Here is a 17,939-nt window from a genome sequence, read left to right on the forward strand (position 1 = left end):
ACTATACGAACTTGGGTTAAACAAGTTTAATATTATTATTAATATTAAAATATTATTTTTTTAATTATAAATATTACTATTAGTATTACAATTAATAATATATTTTTGGATTAGACATTGCAGTCAAAACCAAGACTAGGGCTGAACATTTTCGATTCGGTCCGGTTTTGAACCAAAATAAACAACCAAACCGAATTTTATTTATTATTATTATTTTTTGAACCGAACCGAACCGAAAACCGGTTCAAACCGATTAATTTCGGTTCGGTTTTTTCCCTTCCAAACCGGTTCAAACCGATAATTAGTGACTAGACGAACCCGATTTCTTTCTTCTCATCTCCTCGTTTAGAACATCTGAGTTAGACAGTGACATTCTAAATAGTTTCGTAAACTTTCAAGAAGCCATTATCCATGTATCTCATCATTAAAGTTAATACCCATTGCAGGTAACTCATTAATAATTCCTTGAAACTTGTTAAAATGATGTTTCATCTTGGTATCTCAATGATATCATCTGCTTTATATCAATGGAGAAAAATTAAAACAAGATTTGATAAAGCGACCAATGGCTAGCCGGATAAGATCTTTTATTTGATTAGGACCGGCAGGGTGGAAAGCCTTACTACCTGAGGGGTGAAGGAAAGAAAGTAGATGGCTTGATAGCTTTCCCGAGAAGATAATCCGCTATCCCCACTTTCAATAGTCTTTCTTTTAAACTTGTCACAAGACGGGATTCATTCAGATAATAAATAATGCTTTCAAAGGGGCTTCCTTACTTAGAGACTAAAATGAGAGTAAAGGGAGAAAAGATCCGGAGAGACGGGGGGTTAAGTGAATTGGAATTTTTTTGTGATTTTTTAATCGGTTAATTCGGTTTTTTTTTCGGTTCGGTTTTTTTAGTTTTTTTTTTTGTTTTCTTGGTTTATCAATTTTTTTGCTCACCCCTGTCCAAGATCAAGACGCTTTGCAGATATTATTAATGGGTTATACTAAATTTAGAAATTTAGCTTTTTCTATATTATTAATGGGTTATACTAAATTCTACCACTCCACCTTAAAATAATGTTTTTAATATTTTTTTATTAAAATCTAATCGCTCTCTAAAAATTATCGGGCTATTTGTTACCGGTATGCGTGAGGGGCACAAGTGTAGCAAGAGGAAAATCAACCCGACCCGCTTCAGAAAACAAATCGTTTGGAACCAAAATATAAATAAAGTCGGTTCTTGGGTTTTTTTTGCTTAAAAATAATCTACACTGCATCCTTCTCACTCTGAGACTTTCTTTTTGTATAAAACCCTAGCATATCGAAAATCTCTAATTTCAATCCTCTCTACAGCTCAGTAAGTTCTCTTATTTCCATTCATTAATTTATTTTTAAACTTTATAGATTATCTTTGCTTGGAAATTAATCATCTTTTTTGTTATGTTATTTACTGATTAGGCTTTTCAATTTCGAGATGAATGACTGGTTTCAGTTATTGATAGGGTCTCTTGGAATGGGAATTTGGCGGGTTTCGTTTGGTTTTTTTATTTTGCTTTTGGGCTACTCTGAACTAATCAATTTTTTTTTATGGTAACTTGTTATTTGCAGGTATTTTTTTTTATCTAAATTTGTGGGGTTTTCTTTGGTGTGGAGCTGGTTTGATGCGGCTTGTTTTTGAGATTTTTGATCGAGTCTTGGAGAAATAAGAATGCCAGCCGCAGCAATCTTATCGCTTCCAGCACCTCCTGTTAATGGAGATGGGTCTCCTCCTCCACCATCCCAAGTGATAGAACAGCAGCCAAGGGAAGGTAGACCGGAAAATGAGGAGCAGAACAGAGCACCAGTTGCAACCCATACGAGAACCATTGGAATTATTCATCCTCCACCGGATATTAGGAGTATTGTTGATAAAACCTCGCAGTTTGTGGCAAAAAATGGACCTGAGTTTGAGAAGAGGATTATTGCAAACAATGCTAATAATGCCAAGTTCAATTTTTTGAATCCATCGGATCCATATCATGCTTATTATCAGCATCGTTTGACAGAATTTCGTGCACAGAATCAAGCTCCTGGACAGCAGCCTGCTTCACAGCCTGCGGATTCAGCTGCCCCTGATTCAGCTACAAAACCTGATTTGGCTACTGATTCAAATGAAGCAGCTACCAAACCGGATCCTGCAGCCCAGTTTAGACTACCTCCTCCTAAGGTTCTTGAACCCCCAGAAGCAGAGCAGTATACTGTTCGGCTTCCAGAAGGAATTACTGGAGAGGAACTTGATATTATTAAGCTCACGGCTCAGTTTGTAGCTCGAAATGGGCAAACATTCTTGACTGGATTGACGAACAGGGAGATGAACAATCCTCAGTTCCACTTTTTGAAGCCAACCCACAGCATGTTCACCTTCTTTACTGGACTTGCTGATGCATATTCTAAAGTTTTGATGCCTCCCAGGGGTTTGACTGAGAAGCTGACAAAGAGTGTTGATGACATGACCACTGTGCTTGAAAGATGCTTGCATCGCCTTGAATGGGAACGCTCACAGGAGCAGGCAAGACAGAAAGCTGAGGATGAGATTGAACAGGAGCGGATGCAAATGGCAATGATTGATTGGCATGATTTTGTTGTGGTTGAGACTATAGACTTTGCAGACGATGAAGATGAGGACTTGCCCCCTCCAATGACACTTGAGGAGGTTATAAGGAGGAGCAAGATATCTGCTATGGATGAAGACGAAATCATTGAGCCTGGAAAGGAGATGGAAATGGAAATGGACGAGGAAGAGATGCAGCTAGTGGAGGAAGGCATGAGGATTGCAAGTATCGAAGAGAATGATGGTGAGAAAGACACAAGGACAAATGAGGAACCAGAACCACCTATGAGGATTGTGAAAAATTGGAAGAGACCTGAGGAGAGGATCCCTGCTGAAAGAGACCCAACAAAATTTGTTGTTTCCCCTATCACTGGTGAGCTAATTCCCATTAGTGAGATGTCCGAGCATATGAGAATTTCCCTCATTGATCCGAAGTACAAGGAGCAAAAGGAAAGGATGTTTGCCAAGATTCGGGAAACTACTCTTGCTCAGGATGATGAGATCTCCCGAAACATAGTGGGACTTGCACGATTACGTCCTGATATCTTTGGCACAACGGAGGAAGAAGTTTCTAATGCTGTGAAGGCTGAAATTCAGAAGAAGAAAGATGAGCAGCCGAAGCAGGTCATATGGGATGGTCACTCGGGAAGCATTGGGCGCACTGCAAACCAAGCTATGTCTCAGAATGCTGGTGAGGATCAAAATGAAGCTGTTAATAATGATGCAAGGAACCTCCCAGGCCCAGCAGCTCCCCCTCCCCGACCTGGTGTGCTGCCAGTCCGTCCCCTCCCTCCACCACCAGGACTGCAGTTGAATCTTCTTCGTGTACCTCCAAATACAGTTCAATATTCTGGTCCAGCTGGTGGGGCATATCCTGTACCTCCACAAAGGCCGGTCGGTATTCCAATGATGCAGCCAAATTACCCCCCTCCTCCTCCAATGCAAATGGCATCTGGACAGCAACCCATTATGGTAAATCGACCACCCCCTATGCCTCCATCTATGTCTGGGAATCCAAGCATGCATGTGCCGCCTCCACCTGGATCTCAATATAATTCTATGGCAGTTCCTCGACCTTTTGTCCCTCTTCCTGTACCCCAACCCGGATTGCCTATGATGCCTCCACCACCTCCTTTGCCTCAAGGAATGCCTCCACCACCTCCACCTGAGGATGCTCCTCCTCCACTTCCAGATGAGCCAGAGCCCAAGAGGCAGAGGCTTGATGATTCTGCACTTGTTCCAGAAGATCAGTTTCTGGCTCAACATCTGGTATGGGTTTTTCTTTTTCAAAATTGTGACTCTTATTCTGCAGTATTGGATTGGTCATTCCTGATTTGTGTCTGAACGCGGTCTTTCTTCATTTATCTGACTACATGATCAACTGATATTGTGCCTTTTATGCAGGGACCTGTGCGCATCACTGTTGCCGTTCCCAATCTTGATGAAGGAAATCTCAAAGGGCAAGTTCTGGAGATTATGATGCAGTCCTTGTCCGAAACTGTTGGCAGCCTGAAGGAAAAAATTGCTGGAGAGATCCAACTTCCTGCCAACAAACAGAAATTGAGTGGAAAAGCTGGTTTTCTCAAGGATAATATGTCACTTGCATATTACAATGTTGGACCAGGAGAATCTCTGTCTCTCTCTTTGAGAGAGCGTGGTGGTAGAAAGAGATGAAGAGGCTCTTCGATGTGGCCCATTCAAGGTTTTTGATAGAACTTTCTCATCACCAGAGATTTTCACATATTCCTATGGGACTTTGTTATTTTGCTTCCTTTGATGCTATGCTGGAAATTATAATGGCAATGTATTGTTAGTATGATTATATGACTCATTGTTGCTATGTTGAATTGTTATATTTGAACTGATAGCGAGTGGTATTAAATACAGATATGGCGTCATGGCAAGTGTTTCTTTAAGGGCAGTGGAAAGTAGACCAGTTTCTTTTGCCTAGGAACGGCAAGCCATCTGCTTACATCACTAACTACTGCTTCCTTCTGCATTTGCAGTTGTTTCTCTGGAAAATAAGTGCTTCATGGTCTTATTTTGTTTTTTTGAGTTCTTGTTATCAATAAATTGATGATATTTTATGGCCTCAATTTTTCTTCTGTTTTTTAGTTTTGTTGCTGCAAGTTCTTTTCTTGGTAAATGAGGGTGATTTACTAGAACTAGGCTTTGTTTTGTAGGTAAGTGATTTTGCCTGGGCTGTAGGGATGAGTGGGTGCATGCAGATTATACTAAGCACCCAACCTTCTTTCTCTTGTGGAGGGATTATGCTTCAATAGTTTGTTTCTATTTTGATGTCATGCTTTCCTTTAACTAGCCAAGTAGCTAGCAGTGAGTTGGTGTTTTCTGATACTTTTCTTCTATGGCAACAGAAATGCAACTAACCTGTAATGGATGGAATGATCTCTGCAACCCAGTGCATTTTAGCTGAGGCAGGTCGGTGATTCACCCATCTCATAAGTAGTGGCTTCTCCTCGTGCTGAATCGTGATCGCAGTGCCTGAACCTGCTTCTTATTCACCCATCTTCTTCTTTTATGCAGTGTTTACTACGGTTCATTGCTATTACAAGGAGGCTGCCAATTGGCTTCAATATTGATTTTTTCCTTCTGGGATGTGGCTTACTAATCTTTGTTTTTAGCTGGATATGGTAGATCACAACATTAGGTAGTTTATGGATCTATGCAATTGTCAGATCTTTCTGTTCTATAATCTTCTAGTATTTTCTCTAATATGTTGCTCCTTTGTGAGTCGAGAAATTGGAATTAGAATCTGTTTTCATTGGTAGCCACCAATAACTGCGTGCATTTCTGGTTTTTTATTGCCATTTTTTTATGGCTATTTTGCCTGGGTTCTTTCTTAATCTTTCTGGCTATAAGCTGGTTAGCATGGCAGCATTTCTGGTTCTTGGTACGTAGCAGCCAAATTTATTTGCTACGTCCCTGTTGCGTATAAACCATTATCGGAACTGGCCCGTTTACCTTCTTGTTCTAGGTCTAGAGTGTGCCTTTTCAAGACTGTAGGTCAGTGCCCTTGGCCGGATTACGAGTATCGGTACTATCTAACCACCAGCGTTCTGCAGACAACGTGTAGCACGACTACTTTAATGTTTCATCTCAGTGAGAGTGTAACAGAAGATGAAGATGATAAATCACTTTAAATGACCAGAATTGGTCTCGGTGAAATCATTATCAATCGTCCACTTTAAGCCAATGGAACTACTAATTTTAGGCTGGAATTCACCTGGAATTTCCACTCAGCCAAGAAAGATTTACAAGCACTGATAAGAAATATTTACTACAGGTTGAGCAAATGTTTACGCTCGAATTCACCAGGAACATCCACTCAGCCAAGAAAGAAAAGCACTGTGGATCCATCACAATGTACTTTGTTGCTGTCTAATTGCCAGCCAATTATGCAGATAAGGTAGTGTGGTTACAATCATAATCCATATTACAATGCAAGTGTGCAAGCGTATGAGGCAATGCCTTGAGCTGTGGGAAGTCATTTTTCTTTGAAGCTGCTATGATTCTGGACGTCTGGAACATCAACCCCTGTGATCTTCTCTTTGATGGATGGATAGTTGGAAGTCCTTTGATGCCTTGAGCTGCTACGATATGGCCAGCTTCTGACATCCTCTCTCTGACCGCCCATTCCGCCTTCTTCCTTGTTGATTACATAATGCTATTCCTTCTAAGGCAATGCCAAACGATACAAACCTGCAAAATTCTTGAAGCTAGAAAAGATTCTCAATTAGTGGATTGTTTAATACCAAAAACATATGAATATAACAAGAGAACTAATCACAAAGTTGATATAAGGAGTTCTCAAAAAAATGTACCCTATATATACCCTAAAATTTTATTTTACCGAGATTTGATATAAGCATTTCAAATCAAGACATGTGACATTAAGATATATATATATATATATATATATATATATATATATATATATTTTTAAAGAAACATCGGTTGATATTGAGCCCATAAATAGAAATTTGATAGAAAAGTATGTTTTAATTTCCCATGAAAGATGTTTTTAATATCCATAAAACAATATTGTTTTATAAACTACAATCACATCATTCTTTTACAATAAAGCAATTTAAAGATAAGAAACAAGACAAGAAAAGACTTCCAATTGTTATTGGTTATGATAAAATCTTTTTATGGTTAATTGGCAAGCATGTTAAACCATGATGTTTTTGTTGGGAAATCCGACCGGTGATGTTCTAATAGTTGCCTATTGAAAGCTAAGTACACTAACACAATATTTAACGTGGTTCAACAAACCGCTTATATCCACGGGAGAAGAGCCAATATTATTAGAGATATAGAGAAAGGGTTATGACACACATGGAGGAGGAAGATCACTTCACTCAAACTCAACTCTCATTACTCTCACACACTGCTACACATGGCAGCAGAGCTGCTACCCTTGGCAACCACTCATCTTTCTCTCATCCTCTCTTTTCTTCACATCTTTGGCTCTACATTTTCTCTCATTTTGCTCTCAAATAATATTTCTATCTATAGGCATCAATGGTAAGGCAAGATGCCATAAATTATGGCACAAGTGGTGGCGGCACATGGGTTGCACCATTTTATCAAATGGTTGGTGCAACTTCCATTGTAGCCTTTTGACAATGGCAACCCTCTCCTAGAGTAGGTTGCACATGTTGTTGTCCATTAAATGGCAACATCCCAACAATCACCCCCTTTGATATTTATATGGGTAATTGTCCTCTTGCTTCTTCAGCACAAGCTTGCATCCCGCAGCTCTTCCAAGCTTACCATTTTGAAAGCGTCTGTGACTAAGTTTACAGGTACTCGCCAAACCTTTCAATCACCAGAGTCACCCAAGCACCCATTTGCTCACTCCAAAGGATCACTTCAACCAAATGGTTTGTCACATCTCATCTGAAGAGTGTTAACGCTTATCTCTAGGACACAACATTCCCCTTCGAGCGTATTAACCATGCTTGGTCCGGAATGATTTTTCAAGCCTCACACCAAGCCTTACAACACCCCCTCAAACAAATATTCTCAAGTGCGATAGTCATTGAGTATTTCAATGTGATCATAAGCTCACCACTCTTTCAAGAGTCTACTCATCTAGGAGTTACGCCTGCCCTGTGTTCCACCTTAGGAACCATGCCTTACTTCTCCGCGAGTCTCCCGCTCTTAGTCTCAAGAGTCCAGGTAGCTCTCCACCTTTAACCATAGGGGCAACCCATTAAAGGTTGATAAATATTTGTCTTCATACTCTGAGTATTACAATACCATTACCAAGCTCACCACCTTAACAAGAGTCAACTTGTTCCAGGAACCTGCGCATGCCCTCTGCTCATTCCTAGTAGTCGCGTCTTAATGCTCCACAAGTCACCCACTTATTGTCCAAGAAAAATGTCTTCTAGCTCAATGATCTTTAGCATGAGGCAATATCCATGAAAGTCAAACCGATATTTATCTCCATACTCATCATAACCACTTCATTGACTATACACCTGTCCATTTATATCTAATCATCTCATTGGTTCTAGGGTGTTTTGAATTGGGGCTCCTACATGGCCCCCACACCTTCTCTAAGGTATCTTCGCTTGTTGTCATAAGATAGTCTAAACTGAGGCTCCTATCATGGCCCTTACACCTTCTCTCAAAGGTGTCTCCGTTCATCGTCATACGGCGGTCTGATCTTAGACTCATATTATGGCCCTCATATCTTCTGTCTGAGGTGTCTTCGCTCGTCATACGGCGGTCTGAACTTGGACTCATATCATGGTCCTCACACCTTCTCTCTAAGGTGTATTTGTCTTTCATAGGCGGTCACATCCTCCTTCAGTAGAGAGAGTTGTGGTACACTCCTCGCAATCCTCCACTTCGATTTCTATGTTTAGAGCTTCTACGCCTTTCTGCTTGATAGATCCACCTACACTAACTCTTCTTGGTGTCTTTGCCTTTCATCATAGGCAATCGTTTTTTATCACAAGCATTTGCAACCCCTTAATTAGGTGCCTCCACAACAGCTCTCTTTCCATCCTTGCATGCATTGGAAAGGTCTTCACATATTGTTTGCATCAAGAGCACAAGAGACTTCATGTTGTACAACCTTTACACACAGTCTCTCTAAGCTTCATCTGGGAACTCTTCTTCTCTTTGCACCTGTTGTCTCATTATAGTAGTTCATTGGATCCTACAGGTACTCATGCACAATCTTTATGTGCCCTCGTGCAATTTCTGTTCTCCAGATTTCTCCATATTCCTTGCTTATGTTTGAAAGCAACTCATCCTGTCATAACATCTATCTAAGTCAAAATAGGGTGTCAATCTTTATCCCCTTGCTGTATTTCTCTTCCATTATCAGGGTCTTCATCAATTTTCCCCTCGAGAAATCACAGTCATCGAATCTAACTTCTTTGAAGAAATCACCACTCCATCAGATCCTTGATCATACGGAACCCAATTGTTCCTTTGTGTTGTCATCCTACTAGTCTTTAACAGTTTCATTACAAACTGTTACATATACAAAAATAGTATCATATAGATAATCCTTCAACTAAGCAAGTTTTCTAGAAAGATTGGAGGGGTCACAATGGTCCCGCTTAAAAACCTAATCTCCTAGCCAGAACTTTTTAAGCCATATATATCCATCGTACTACCTTTTCGTATATACAACCATTTGCTAGCTTTATTGCGGCTTTTCTTTACAAGTGATTTGGAATATTTTTTTATACCTGATTTCTCAACATCTGGCGAGACTACCAGTGCTTAGATTCATCAAAATTGGTCTTCGTCAATTTTCACTCTCCACCTCAAATCGTCCACATGATTGGGTGTTCATAGTATCCCAATTTTGTCTTCCCTCAAAACAATTAAATTTCCCAATTAAATAATTCAACACATATAATTGGGCAAATGTGTGTGACTTCTTCATCTTCATCTTCATCTCCATCGACCACCATGATGACATTTCAATGCCTCCTAATCGGGCAATCTCTCTTTAATAATTCACCACCGCTGTTTTTGGTCTCAATCTCAATGATTGGACTACACCATTGCATCTGGAATGATCAAATTAGCTAGAAACAAGTCTAAAATTGTCCAAATCACATTTCAGACGGCTAAGATTTGATCAAACAATTCTGGCCTCATTAACGGCTCAAATTCAATCTCAGATCCAGTTGCACGTAAGATCAAATACATTAGATCCTATCCCTCGGCTCGTGGCTCGGCTCCAACTCGGCTCGGCTCTGCTCAACTCAGCTTGGCTCGTGGCTGATGATGTGTCAAATGGGTCCCACAGATGCTGGTGTGTTTGCTGACTGGGCGCTGACATGGCATGCCAACTATGCATGCTAACACCATGATTGCATCATGATGACATCATCCTCCATCCAGGTCAGTCACGTGGGTCGGGTCATCTGGTATTCGGGTCGAGTCAACCCATCCGGGCAAAAAAGACTCATGGGGCTCATCTGCGCTCGTGGGCAAACGCCTCGCCGGCGTGTGGTGGCACGTGCGTCCATTTTCAACGTCAAAATTTTATGTTGTTTTCACTAGTGTACTCGTATCTTCTTCCTCTACATAGTGGTATGGTCAAAACATAATTTTGACAACTTTTAATTTTTTGAGCAAAAATCAACCACTTTAAACCATATGCTCTTATATCAATTGTTGGGGAATCCGACCGGTGATGTTCTGATAGTTGTCCATTGGAGGCTAAGCACACTGACACAATATTTAACATGATTCGGCAAACTGTCTACTTCCACGGGAGAAAAGCCAATATTATTAGAGATATAGAGAAAGGGTTACAACACTTATGAAAAAGGAGGATCACTTCACTCAAACTCAACTCTCATTGCTCTCACACACTGCTGCACATGGCAGCAAAGCTGCTGCCCTTGACAGCCACTCCTCTTTCTCTCTTCCTCTCTTTTCTTCACATCTTTGGCTCTATAGTTTCTCTCATTTTGCTCTCAAATAATGCCTTTATTTATAGGCGTCAATTGTAAGGCAAGAGGCCATAAATTATGGCACAAATAGTGACAGCACATGGGTTACATCATTTTGTCAAATAGTTGGTGCAACTTCCATTGTAGCCTTTTAACAATGGCAACCCTCTCCTAGAGTAAGTTGTACATGTTGTTGTCCATTAAATGGCAACATCCCAACAGTTTTTAAAATATGAACTTAAGTAGTATGAATTGCGAGTACCATGCTAACAAATGAGCATGGATGACTAGGATTTTCTTCCAAAATTAAGTTTTCAACAAATTAATAGAAAAAATAAATAGTAAAAAAGATCTTTTACTTATTGATAATTGTCTTGCCCATCCAAAAACTATTAAAGATTTGAAAAATATTGAAATGTTTTTCTTGCCACCAACACAATATTAAATATTTAACTTTGTGATGCAAAGATCATGCAAGCTTTTAATATGCATTATTATCATTGATTTTATTAAAATCTTTTAGAGAGTTGTGAAATTGAGCTCCTAAATCCAAATAAGATAAATGTTTAGAAGCAATGAGTCTTGTAATCTCTGCATGGACAACAAAAGTTAAAGCAAGTACAATTGCAAATTCTTTTCGACATTGTAAAACTAGGTCTATAAATAATGTGGCTTTAGAGAATTTGGATCAATACTCAAATGCTGGAGGTGTTCAAAAATTGCATGTCCATGAATAATGTGTCTTTAAAAAAAAAAACTTTGTTTTTATGCATAATTAACCAATAATATAATGTTTATTCACATCAATAATGTGTTTAAATGGTTTTTAATCCTAGAGTTTTAGTTTTAAACTAAAACTCATCTTAAAAAATCATGATGTTTAAGTGATAAACGAAGTAAGTGAATGCTAGATTATTGATTCGTGCATGATTTTCAACGTGTATATGCCATTATTTTGACCAAATCTGGTATGTTTTGGGTTCTATGTTGTTGGGTTCATTTCGATGTACTTGATAAGAAAAACAACTGTGTTTTATTTTTTTATTATGTTTCTTGTTCTTTCAATTATTTTTAAAAATAACATAAGATTCAATTTCATAAAATCATACTTTAATTTATTATTGAAATATTCCATGATATATTGGATACACGAGAGCGTACGAAACATATCCTAACACACAAAGTCATGTTAACATAACTTGAAAGGATGAAATTAAAAAAATAAAAAATTAATGATCAAAATAAAAAAATTTAAAAACTTTAGGAGATTAGAATGAAAAAATTGGTTATAAACAACAACATGAATAGTGAAATATGAAAGGATACATGATAGATCAACAATAAAATAACAAATTCTTTCATAGTATGTTTGGAACCTTTTGAATTGAATTTAATTAATAGATTTTAATTAAATTGAATGTTTAGATCTATTTTGAGTGTCAAGAATTGAATTTCAAATAGAATTCAATCTCTAAAAATAAAATTCAACCCCTTTGATCTACTACATTAAGAGAAGAAATTAAGGTCATGTTTGATTGCAGGAAAGTGAATTCCTGAAATTCACTTTCCTTGTTTTCCTGTGTTTGGTAACAATATGAAAAGGTAGTCAAAGAAAAATGAATTCCAGTCAAACTGAAAAAAGTAACGTTACCAAAGGAAAGTGTTTTCTTTCTGTTAAAGAAAGGAAAACACTTTACTTTTTTTTCAGCTCCGTTCATTTTTTTATACACAGCTCTGAGAAATTTTTCTTCAAAATCACACAGTCTCTTTTTCTTCAAAATCAATTGGAAGCTAAGCAGGAACAAGAGTTTTCTTCTTCATGAATCACAATCGGCAACTCACTAAACAAACAAAGAGAAAAAACCGGGGGGAGAGGGGGTAACTGTGTTCTGTGAGATCAAAACGGTTTGGTGGGGGGGGAGATTTCTATATATTTTAAAAAGTTACTCTCTCTTCTAAGATCACTGCACATCATAAAGAGAGAAACATATGCTATGATATTTTTTACACAACAAAATTTCTTCAACTATCGTAGCCAAGACTTTTCGTAAAATATTATACTTTGCCAAGCTTTTTTTTTTTTAAAATAATAATAATTAAAAATAGAGCATTTCAAATCATTAAAGAATTGAGCGTTAAGATCCACTCTGTTGTACTCTAGTCTATTCACCTTTCCATTTTTATTTTATATATATATAAAAGATTTCCAAACCCAAAGCTACTTATAGTATACTATATGATATTTTCTAAAAGTATTTTTTATTTAAAAATATATTAAAAATAATTTTTATTGTTTTTATTTTTATTTTTTATATCATTACGTCAAAATAGTAAATTAATTTATTTATAGGATAGGTAATATTTTATTTATTTGCGAGAAAAATTGTAAATTAATTATTTTAAAATTTAACTGTTTGTTTGTATCAAAGCTCACAGCTTTTTACTATTAAAAAAAAACTAAAGCTTTAATTACAAATTATAATAATATAATTTCATTAAAAAAAATTATAATGAGATGAGTTACTGGGTTATTTAAAATTCAAGCATTTTACTACTGCTGTATCAAAGATAATTTTTCTTTTTAATTTAATAATCAAGAATATTTTTTAAAATTATGTTTTCCATATTCGGACTTGAGCTCTTCCTACCCGAGTCTTGGATGAGGCATTTATTAGAAAATTATTTTTCTACAATATTTTCTAAATTCGAACTGAGACAATTCAATAGGATTAGATCCTAACCCTTCACTAGGTCAGCCCATTAATGTGATGTAACAACACTCCTAGTCTATAATTTGAAAGGGCTAAACCTTTCCTTAATGGGCCTACAAATTAACTCATGTAGCCCAAACAACAACAAAATAAAAGTTGGGCTAATTTCATTTGACCCCTTTAAGTATATGGTCTTTATCAGTTTTTTCCCAAAATTTTATTCTATGACAATTACCCCCTTGACATTTCATCCATTTATCAATAAGTTCTTCTGTATATTTTTATTAAGGGGTCAATTCAATAAGTTTTCTTTGAAAATTAAATTATATATAAATTTCTTAAATTTTTTACTTTAATTTTTTAAAATATTTATTGATAAACTATGTATATATTTGAAAATAATTAAAATTAATAAAATAAAAAAGTAAAATATTTGTCAATCCCTGGATGGAAGGACCTTACTAACAAATGATGAAACATCAAGGGGTCAATTGAAGTGAACAAAGTTTTTAAAAGAAATGGTGACATGAAATTGATCCTTAAAACTCCCCGTTTAATTTGAAGTAAAAACATGCCTTTTACTGTAACATAAACAAAATTTAAAAACTCTAATATCTCTCAAAAACCCTAAAAAATAAAGATTTACATGGAAACCAAACCCAATCACCAAATCTAAAGCTCTTTCTCTTCAATTCACAATCAAAACCTTCGGTTCACCACCTTCAAGCTCAATTAAACCTCTCAAAATCCCACCTTTTAGTTGCCTTCACCGAGAATGAAGAAACCAGTGAAGTTTCAATTAGGGTTCCGATTCCCAGGGTTTTAATTGACCCTGAATCTCCAGTAAATGCTAAAGCTTCTGATGATCATATTGAAGTTAAGCTTGTTTTGCTTCTTCCTGTTGATCACCCTTTAGTTTCTACCTTTGATTTGTTGAATTTGAGTGATGATGAAAGTGAGAGGAACGAGGATTTGGATTTGTTAAACCCATTCATTATGGATTCTGGTAATTTACAGTAATTTTTTTTTGGAGTTGTTTGGGTTAAGTATTCTGTTGGGTTTGATTTAAAAGTTCAGTTAAAGTTATAATTTTGATTGAAGAGAACAGGTGAAAGGTTTTAACTTATAATTATTGATTTTGGCTTAATGTGATTGTCTGTGTTATGATTTAGAGCTGTGCATTAGTCGTGCTGGACTTGGTTTTTTATTCTGATGTGTTTTAATTGTTTGGTTGAGATTTAAAGAGCTTATCCTCAATGGAAGGAGTTCATTTTTATTGCAGAAGTTGCTCGAATAGACTGACTAGAAGTCCTTTAAAGTAAGATTGTTGATTGCTCGTTCTAGTTAATTCCTTTTGATTTTGCTTGAATATGCATATTTTATGAGTATGGTTGATTTATTGGAATTCTTCCATAAGTTTTCAATACCTCACTATACCATTTATAGGTTTACCAAATGAAAATTGGGATATGTAGGCTGTAGAAACGAGAGATTTTATATAGGCTGCTTTGAGTTGTTAATTTGCACTTAGGTTTATGGCATCACTTTAATAATTTTCTGTTTAGTCTTAGCTTTCCTCAGAATTTCTATTCATACGTGGGCAATTTGTGGAAATGACATCGGTTAATTGGCCAGAGATGGCTGACAACTGGTTTGGAGGTTGCTGTTGTTCATTTGGAGGTGCCAGTGAGAAGTTGGTGAATAGGTATGCACAATCATATGCATGTCCAATGGGTGTGTGCATGTTGAATTCTACAGCTGTTACACTTTGCAGTGATGATCTTGCTGGATGTAAATTTTCTGAAAAATATAAAATCCAAACGTACAAGCCTGAACAGGAGTCTGGCGATGAAGGTTTAATTGAAGAAGCTATGCGAGATTTTGAAACAGAATCTGGAAGAGTTACAAGGTGTGACAGTCAATGTGGAGTGATCCAAGGCGTTAATGGAAAATCAGGGTCTTCATGTTCCAAATTGGAAAACCATGGTGAGAATGTCAAATTTAAAGTTGCAGAGGAAAAAACTAATAGTAGTATTTTATTGTCTGCACTACCAGCATCAGATCTCTCTGAAAAAGTGGCTCCAGGACCAGGTTGTTGTGATTCAGTACATCATACTCAAGATTATACTGATGAAGGTGGCATCCATGATGTGTGCGGGCCTTCTTTGGAAGACCAGAAAACCACAAAAGCTATGGAACTCAGGATAAATCAGAGATCTTTCCTCAATGGCTTTCTTGGAGATGCTTTCATTGCTAGATCCTATAATCTATCTACTGGTATTGAATGGAAGCAATTTGTTTGCCCACGGTGCTCATCTCTTATTGGTGCTTATCCTTGTGCAAATGGGGACATGCCTGTAGATGATGGAGTTAGACTTTTTAAATGCTACATTTCCACTTCTCTGCCAGTTGGTGGACCAGCTGACCTTTTCAGGTACATGGTTGCTGTACCTTCTTAATATTTTTCCACCATTTTCATTTCTTGTACTTTTGTATTGCTAGCTAATTAGAAAACACAAAAAAATTATGTAGTGAATCTAAAGGTTTGTATATGGGATATAGCAGCCTTGAGCTTCACAAAAAAAAAAAAAAAATTGATCATCATGAACAGGAAATATACTCTGGAGAGAATGTTCACAAGTCAGCTAGTGGAAAGTGCAAAAGATGAATTATCATTCAGGACCGTGGTCAGGGATTTGAGAACAAAATCTCCCATGCTTCAGATTGTCCTTGTAAATCCAAATTCATGGTGCTGTAGTGGTGATTGTTTGGACACAAAGAGCAATACTGATTCAGTTTTGAAGTTAGATCTACACCCTGTTATCAAGGTTCTGTTTTCAGATTGTAGCAGCAATACAGAATCTCAACTGAGGTTGGTCTCCTAATTAATATCTTTGGTTGTTTGCTTGACAGTCTTTTCTAGTAACCGAAGAATGCATGCCTGTATTCTGGATGGTGGTGATTCAAAAAAATAAAATGTGTGGGATAAGACTCCTGCTAGAGTCTTGAATATGTGTTGGATTATACACCCCCAAAGTGCACCCACACACAAATAAGAAGGAAAAAAAGTTGACTTGACAAAAATTTTAATAATTTTGGTAGCCAGTCTGGTAGAGGTCCATACCGTGGCAGTGAAAATATCGCCTTAAAAGAGTGAGGAAGGTGCTAATCATGTCGCACTTTCTTTTCTGTTAATGATTCACTTAGAAAACATCTGTTCCTTTTCTTCAAGTTGTAGTTAAAGATTGAGATTTGTGCAGGGTGTTGGAAGATTGGGTGACAAAAAATCATGCAGATGAAGTTTTCATGTTGGTGCATCTAATAAAAGAGTTAATTGAAACCATAGCATCTGCTAAAGTTAAATTTCCGCCATCGTGCACTTTCCTTCAGGGTTTATCCTTTTCGTCCATGCCAAGGTAATATGATCTCATTTTTGGAAGCTAGGAGTTAGGAATTCAAGCGAATTCAACTGGAAAATTAGAATGCAATTTGTATTTAAAAAGGCAGGCAGGAAATGGTCCTGCTTGATTCAAGAAGAAAATCATTTCATCTTCTGTGTCATTATCCTCCTCTGCTGATTCTTCCTCCATATTCAGAAACTCGATGAGACTTTCAATAGCACCTTGCGTTTTGTTACATTTCTTAAGTTGCTGTGATACTCTGCTGGGGTAACTGATATCCTCTGTATTAGATCTTCAATGCACTTGAAAAATCCATGGTCTTCAATTCCTAGATATGTCAATGCAAGCAATGCTGGGTCTAGTCTATCTCTGTAGTTGGTTGTGAAGATGTTGATTCTTTCTTCCCCAAAGCTTGACAACATGTCATCGATGCAGTTCAACAAGCCTAATGGTGTTACCTACGGTGTTTCAGGGAATTTATTCTTTTTAAAAAAGAGAAGATGTAAATGATTCAAAATTCGGATGATGGATGTATAAAAACTACAGAAGTAGTAATGGTTATCAAGTTATTCATATTTTTGGTTCTTATTTGGGGGTTAGACACTAATACAACTAGATTCTAGCCTTCGCATTCCTAATCCTCTCCCTTATTGGGAGAAAACAATATTTGATTTTAAATCCTCCGGACGAGAACTATGGATTTTACCAGGCTATCAATTAAGAACAGTACTTGTTATATAAGCATGTGGGGCAGTCCAATGCCGATTATTCATGAAGTCTAACTAATGGATTTCAAAGAGATAATTTGCCTACAAGGAAACCAGAAAGACAGCAAAGGGAAAGAAATAAACGTTGGGAGACAATTACTTGGCCTCTTCTCAAGAAATTGATGCAGGAGATTTTGGTCGAATGCAGTTTTACAATAACAAGAATATATCTTCAATCTGATTGTTAGATTATTCTTATAATAATAAACATAATTTCTAATTTGATTCTAAGATCATATTAAAAATTTACCATAAAATTTTATTATAACCACTTGAAATCATATCCATAAAACATTCAAATTAGATCTGAAAGTTAATATTAAAGAGTCGCTATATTTTCCTAGTTAATTTATCTTTTTTTTTTTACTCTTAGTTTATAATTCTTTCATTATTTTTCTTCTTTTTATGAAATTTGGATTTTTTATTATAGAAAATAAAATTTAGAGTATTTTTCTAGAGTTGAATACACCTAGGGTTTCTCAAGTTTGAAAAACACTTTTGTAATGGTAGCAATGCAATTGCAAACA

General features: G+C 36.7%; 2 protein-coding genes across 30 annotated transcripts; both read left to right on the plus strand.

Annotated features, from left to right (window-relative positions):
• The first annotated feature begins 1,190 nt into the window (after nucleotides 1-1,190).
• Nucleotides 1,191-5,374, plus strand: LOC118049700 (probable splicing factor 3A subunit 1). Of its 18 annotated transcripts, none has more exons than XR_012170320.1 (6): nucleotides 1,191-1,342; nucleotides 1,594-3,844; nucleotides 3,980-4,610; nucleotides 4,759-4,813; nucleotides 4,951-5,014; nucleotides 5,120-5,374. XR_012170320.1 is itself a non-coding variant. In XM_073410415.1 (4 exons), exons 2-3 carry the CDS (start codon nucleotides 1,694-1,696, stop codon nucleotides 4,247-4,249), a joined length of 2,421 nt encoding a protein of 806 aa, XP_073266516.1. In that variant the 5' UTR covers nucleotides 1,191-1,342; nucleotides 1,594-1,693; the 3' UTR covers nucleotides 4,250-4,277; nucleotides 4,951-5,374. The 18 variants fall into 18 exon arrangements, 2 of the variants coding, with proteins under 2 accessions (XP_073266516.1, XP_034915655.1); XR_012170323.1 differs by having other exon boundaries at nucleotides 3,980-4,531; XR_004687738.2 differs by having other exon boundaries at nucleotides 3,980-4,277; nucleotides 4,463-4,531; nucleotides 4,759-5,014.
• Nucleotides 5,375-13,822: 8,448 nt separating this feature from the next.
• Nucleotides 13,823-17,218, plus strand: LOC118049679 (uncharacterized). Of its 12 annotated transcripts, none has more exons than XM_073410491.1 (5): nucleotides 13,823-14,250; nucleotides 14,481-15,678; nucleotides 15,856-16,116; nucleotides 16,347-16,406; nucleotides 16,505-17,218. In XM_073410491.1, exons 2-4 carry the CDS (start codon nucleotides 14,858-14,860, stop codon nucleotides 16,399-16,401), a joined length of 1,137 nt encoding a protein of 378 aa, XP_073266592.1. In that variant the 5' UTR covers nucleotides 13,823-14,250; nucleotides 14,481-14,857; the 3' UTR covers nucleotides 16,402-16,406; nucleotides 16,505-17,218. The 12 variants fall into 12 exon arrangements, with proteins under 12 accessions (XP_073266592.1, XP_073266594.1, XP_073266591.1 ...); XM_073410493.1 differs by having other exon boundaries at nucleotides 16,351-16,406; XM_073410483.1 differs by lacking the exon at nucleotides 16,347-16,406 and having other exon boundaries at nucleotides 13,824-14,250; nucleotides 14,481-14,562; nucleotides 14,810-15,678.
• The last annotated feature ends 721 nt before the right edge of the window (nucleotides 17,219-17,939 follow it).

This window comes from Populus alba, chromosome 7 (assembly GCF_005239225.2).
Source record: "Populus alba chromosome 7, ASM523922v2, whole genome shotgun sequence".
NCBI lineage: Eukaryota > Viridiplantae > Streptophyta > Magnoliopsida > Malpighiales > Salicaceae > Populus > Populus alba.

Bases quoted from the DNA above. Each gene is read 5' to 3' on its own strand.
- LOC118049679 (XM_073410484.1), top strand. From the start codon at position 14,858: ATGACATCGGTTAATTGGCCAGAGATGGCTGACAACTGGTTTGGAGGT. The intron at 15,679-15,855 runs GTACATGGTTGC...CATCATGAACAG, and splicing joins GGACCAGCTGACCTTTTCAG to GAAATATACTCTGGAGAGAA. The intron at 16,117-16,504 runs GTTGGTCTCCTA...AGATTTGTGCAG, and splicing joins AATACAGAATCTCAACTGAG to GGTGTTGGAAGATTGGGTGA.
- LOC118049700 (XM_035059764.2), top strand. From the start codon at position 1,694: ATGCCAGCCGCAGCAATCTTATCGCTTCCAGCACCTCCTGTTAATGGA. The intron at 3,845-3,979 runs GTATGGGTTTTT...CCTTTTATGCAG, and splicing joins AGTTTCTGGCTCAACATCTG to GGACCTGTGCGCATCACTGT.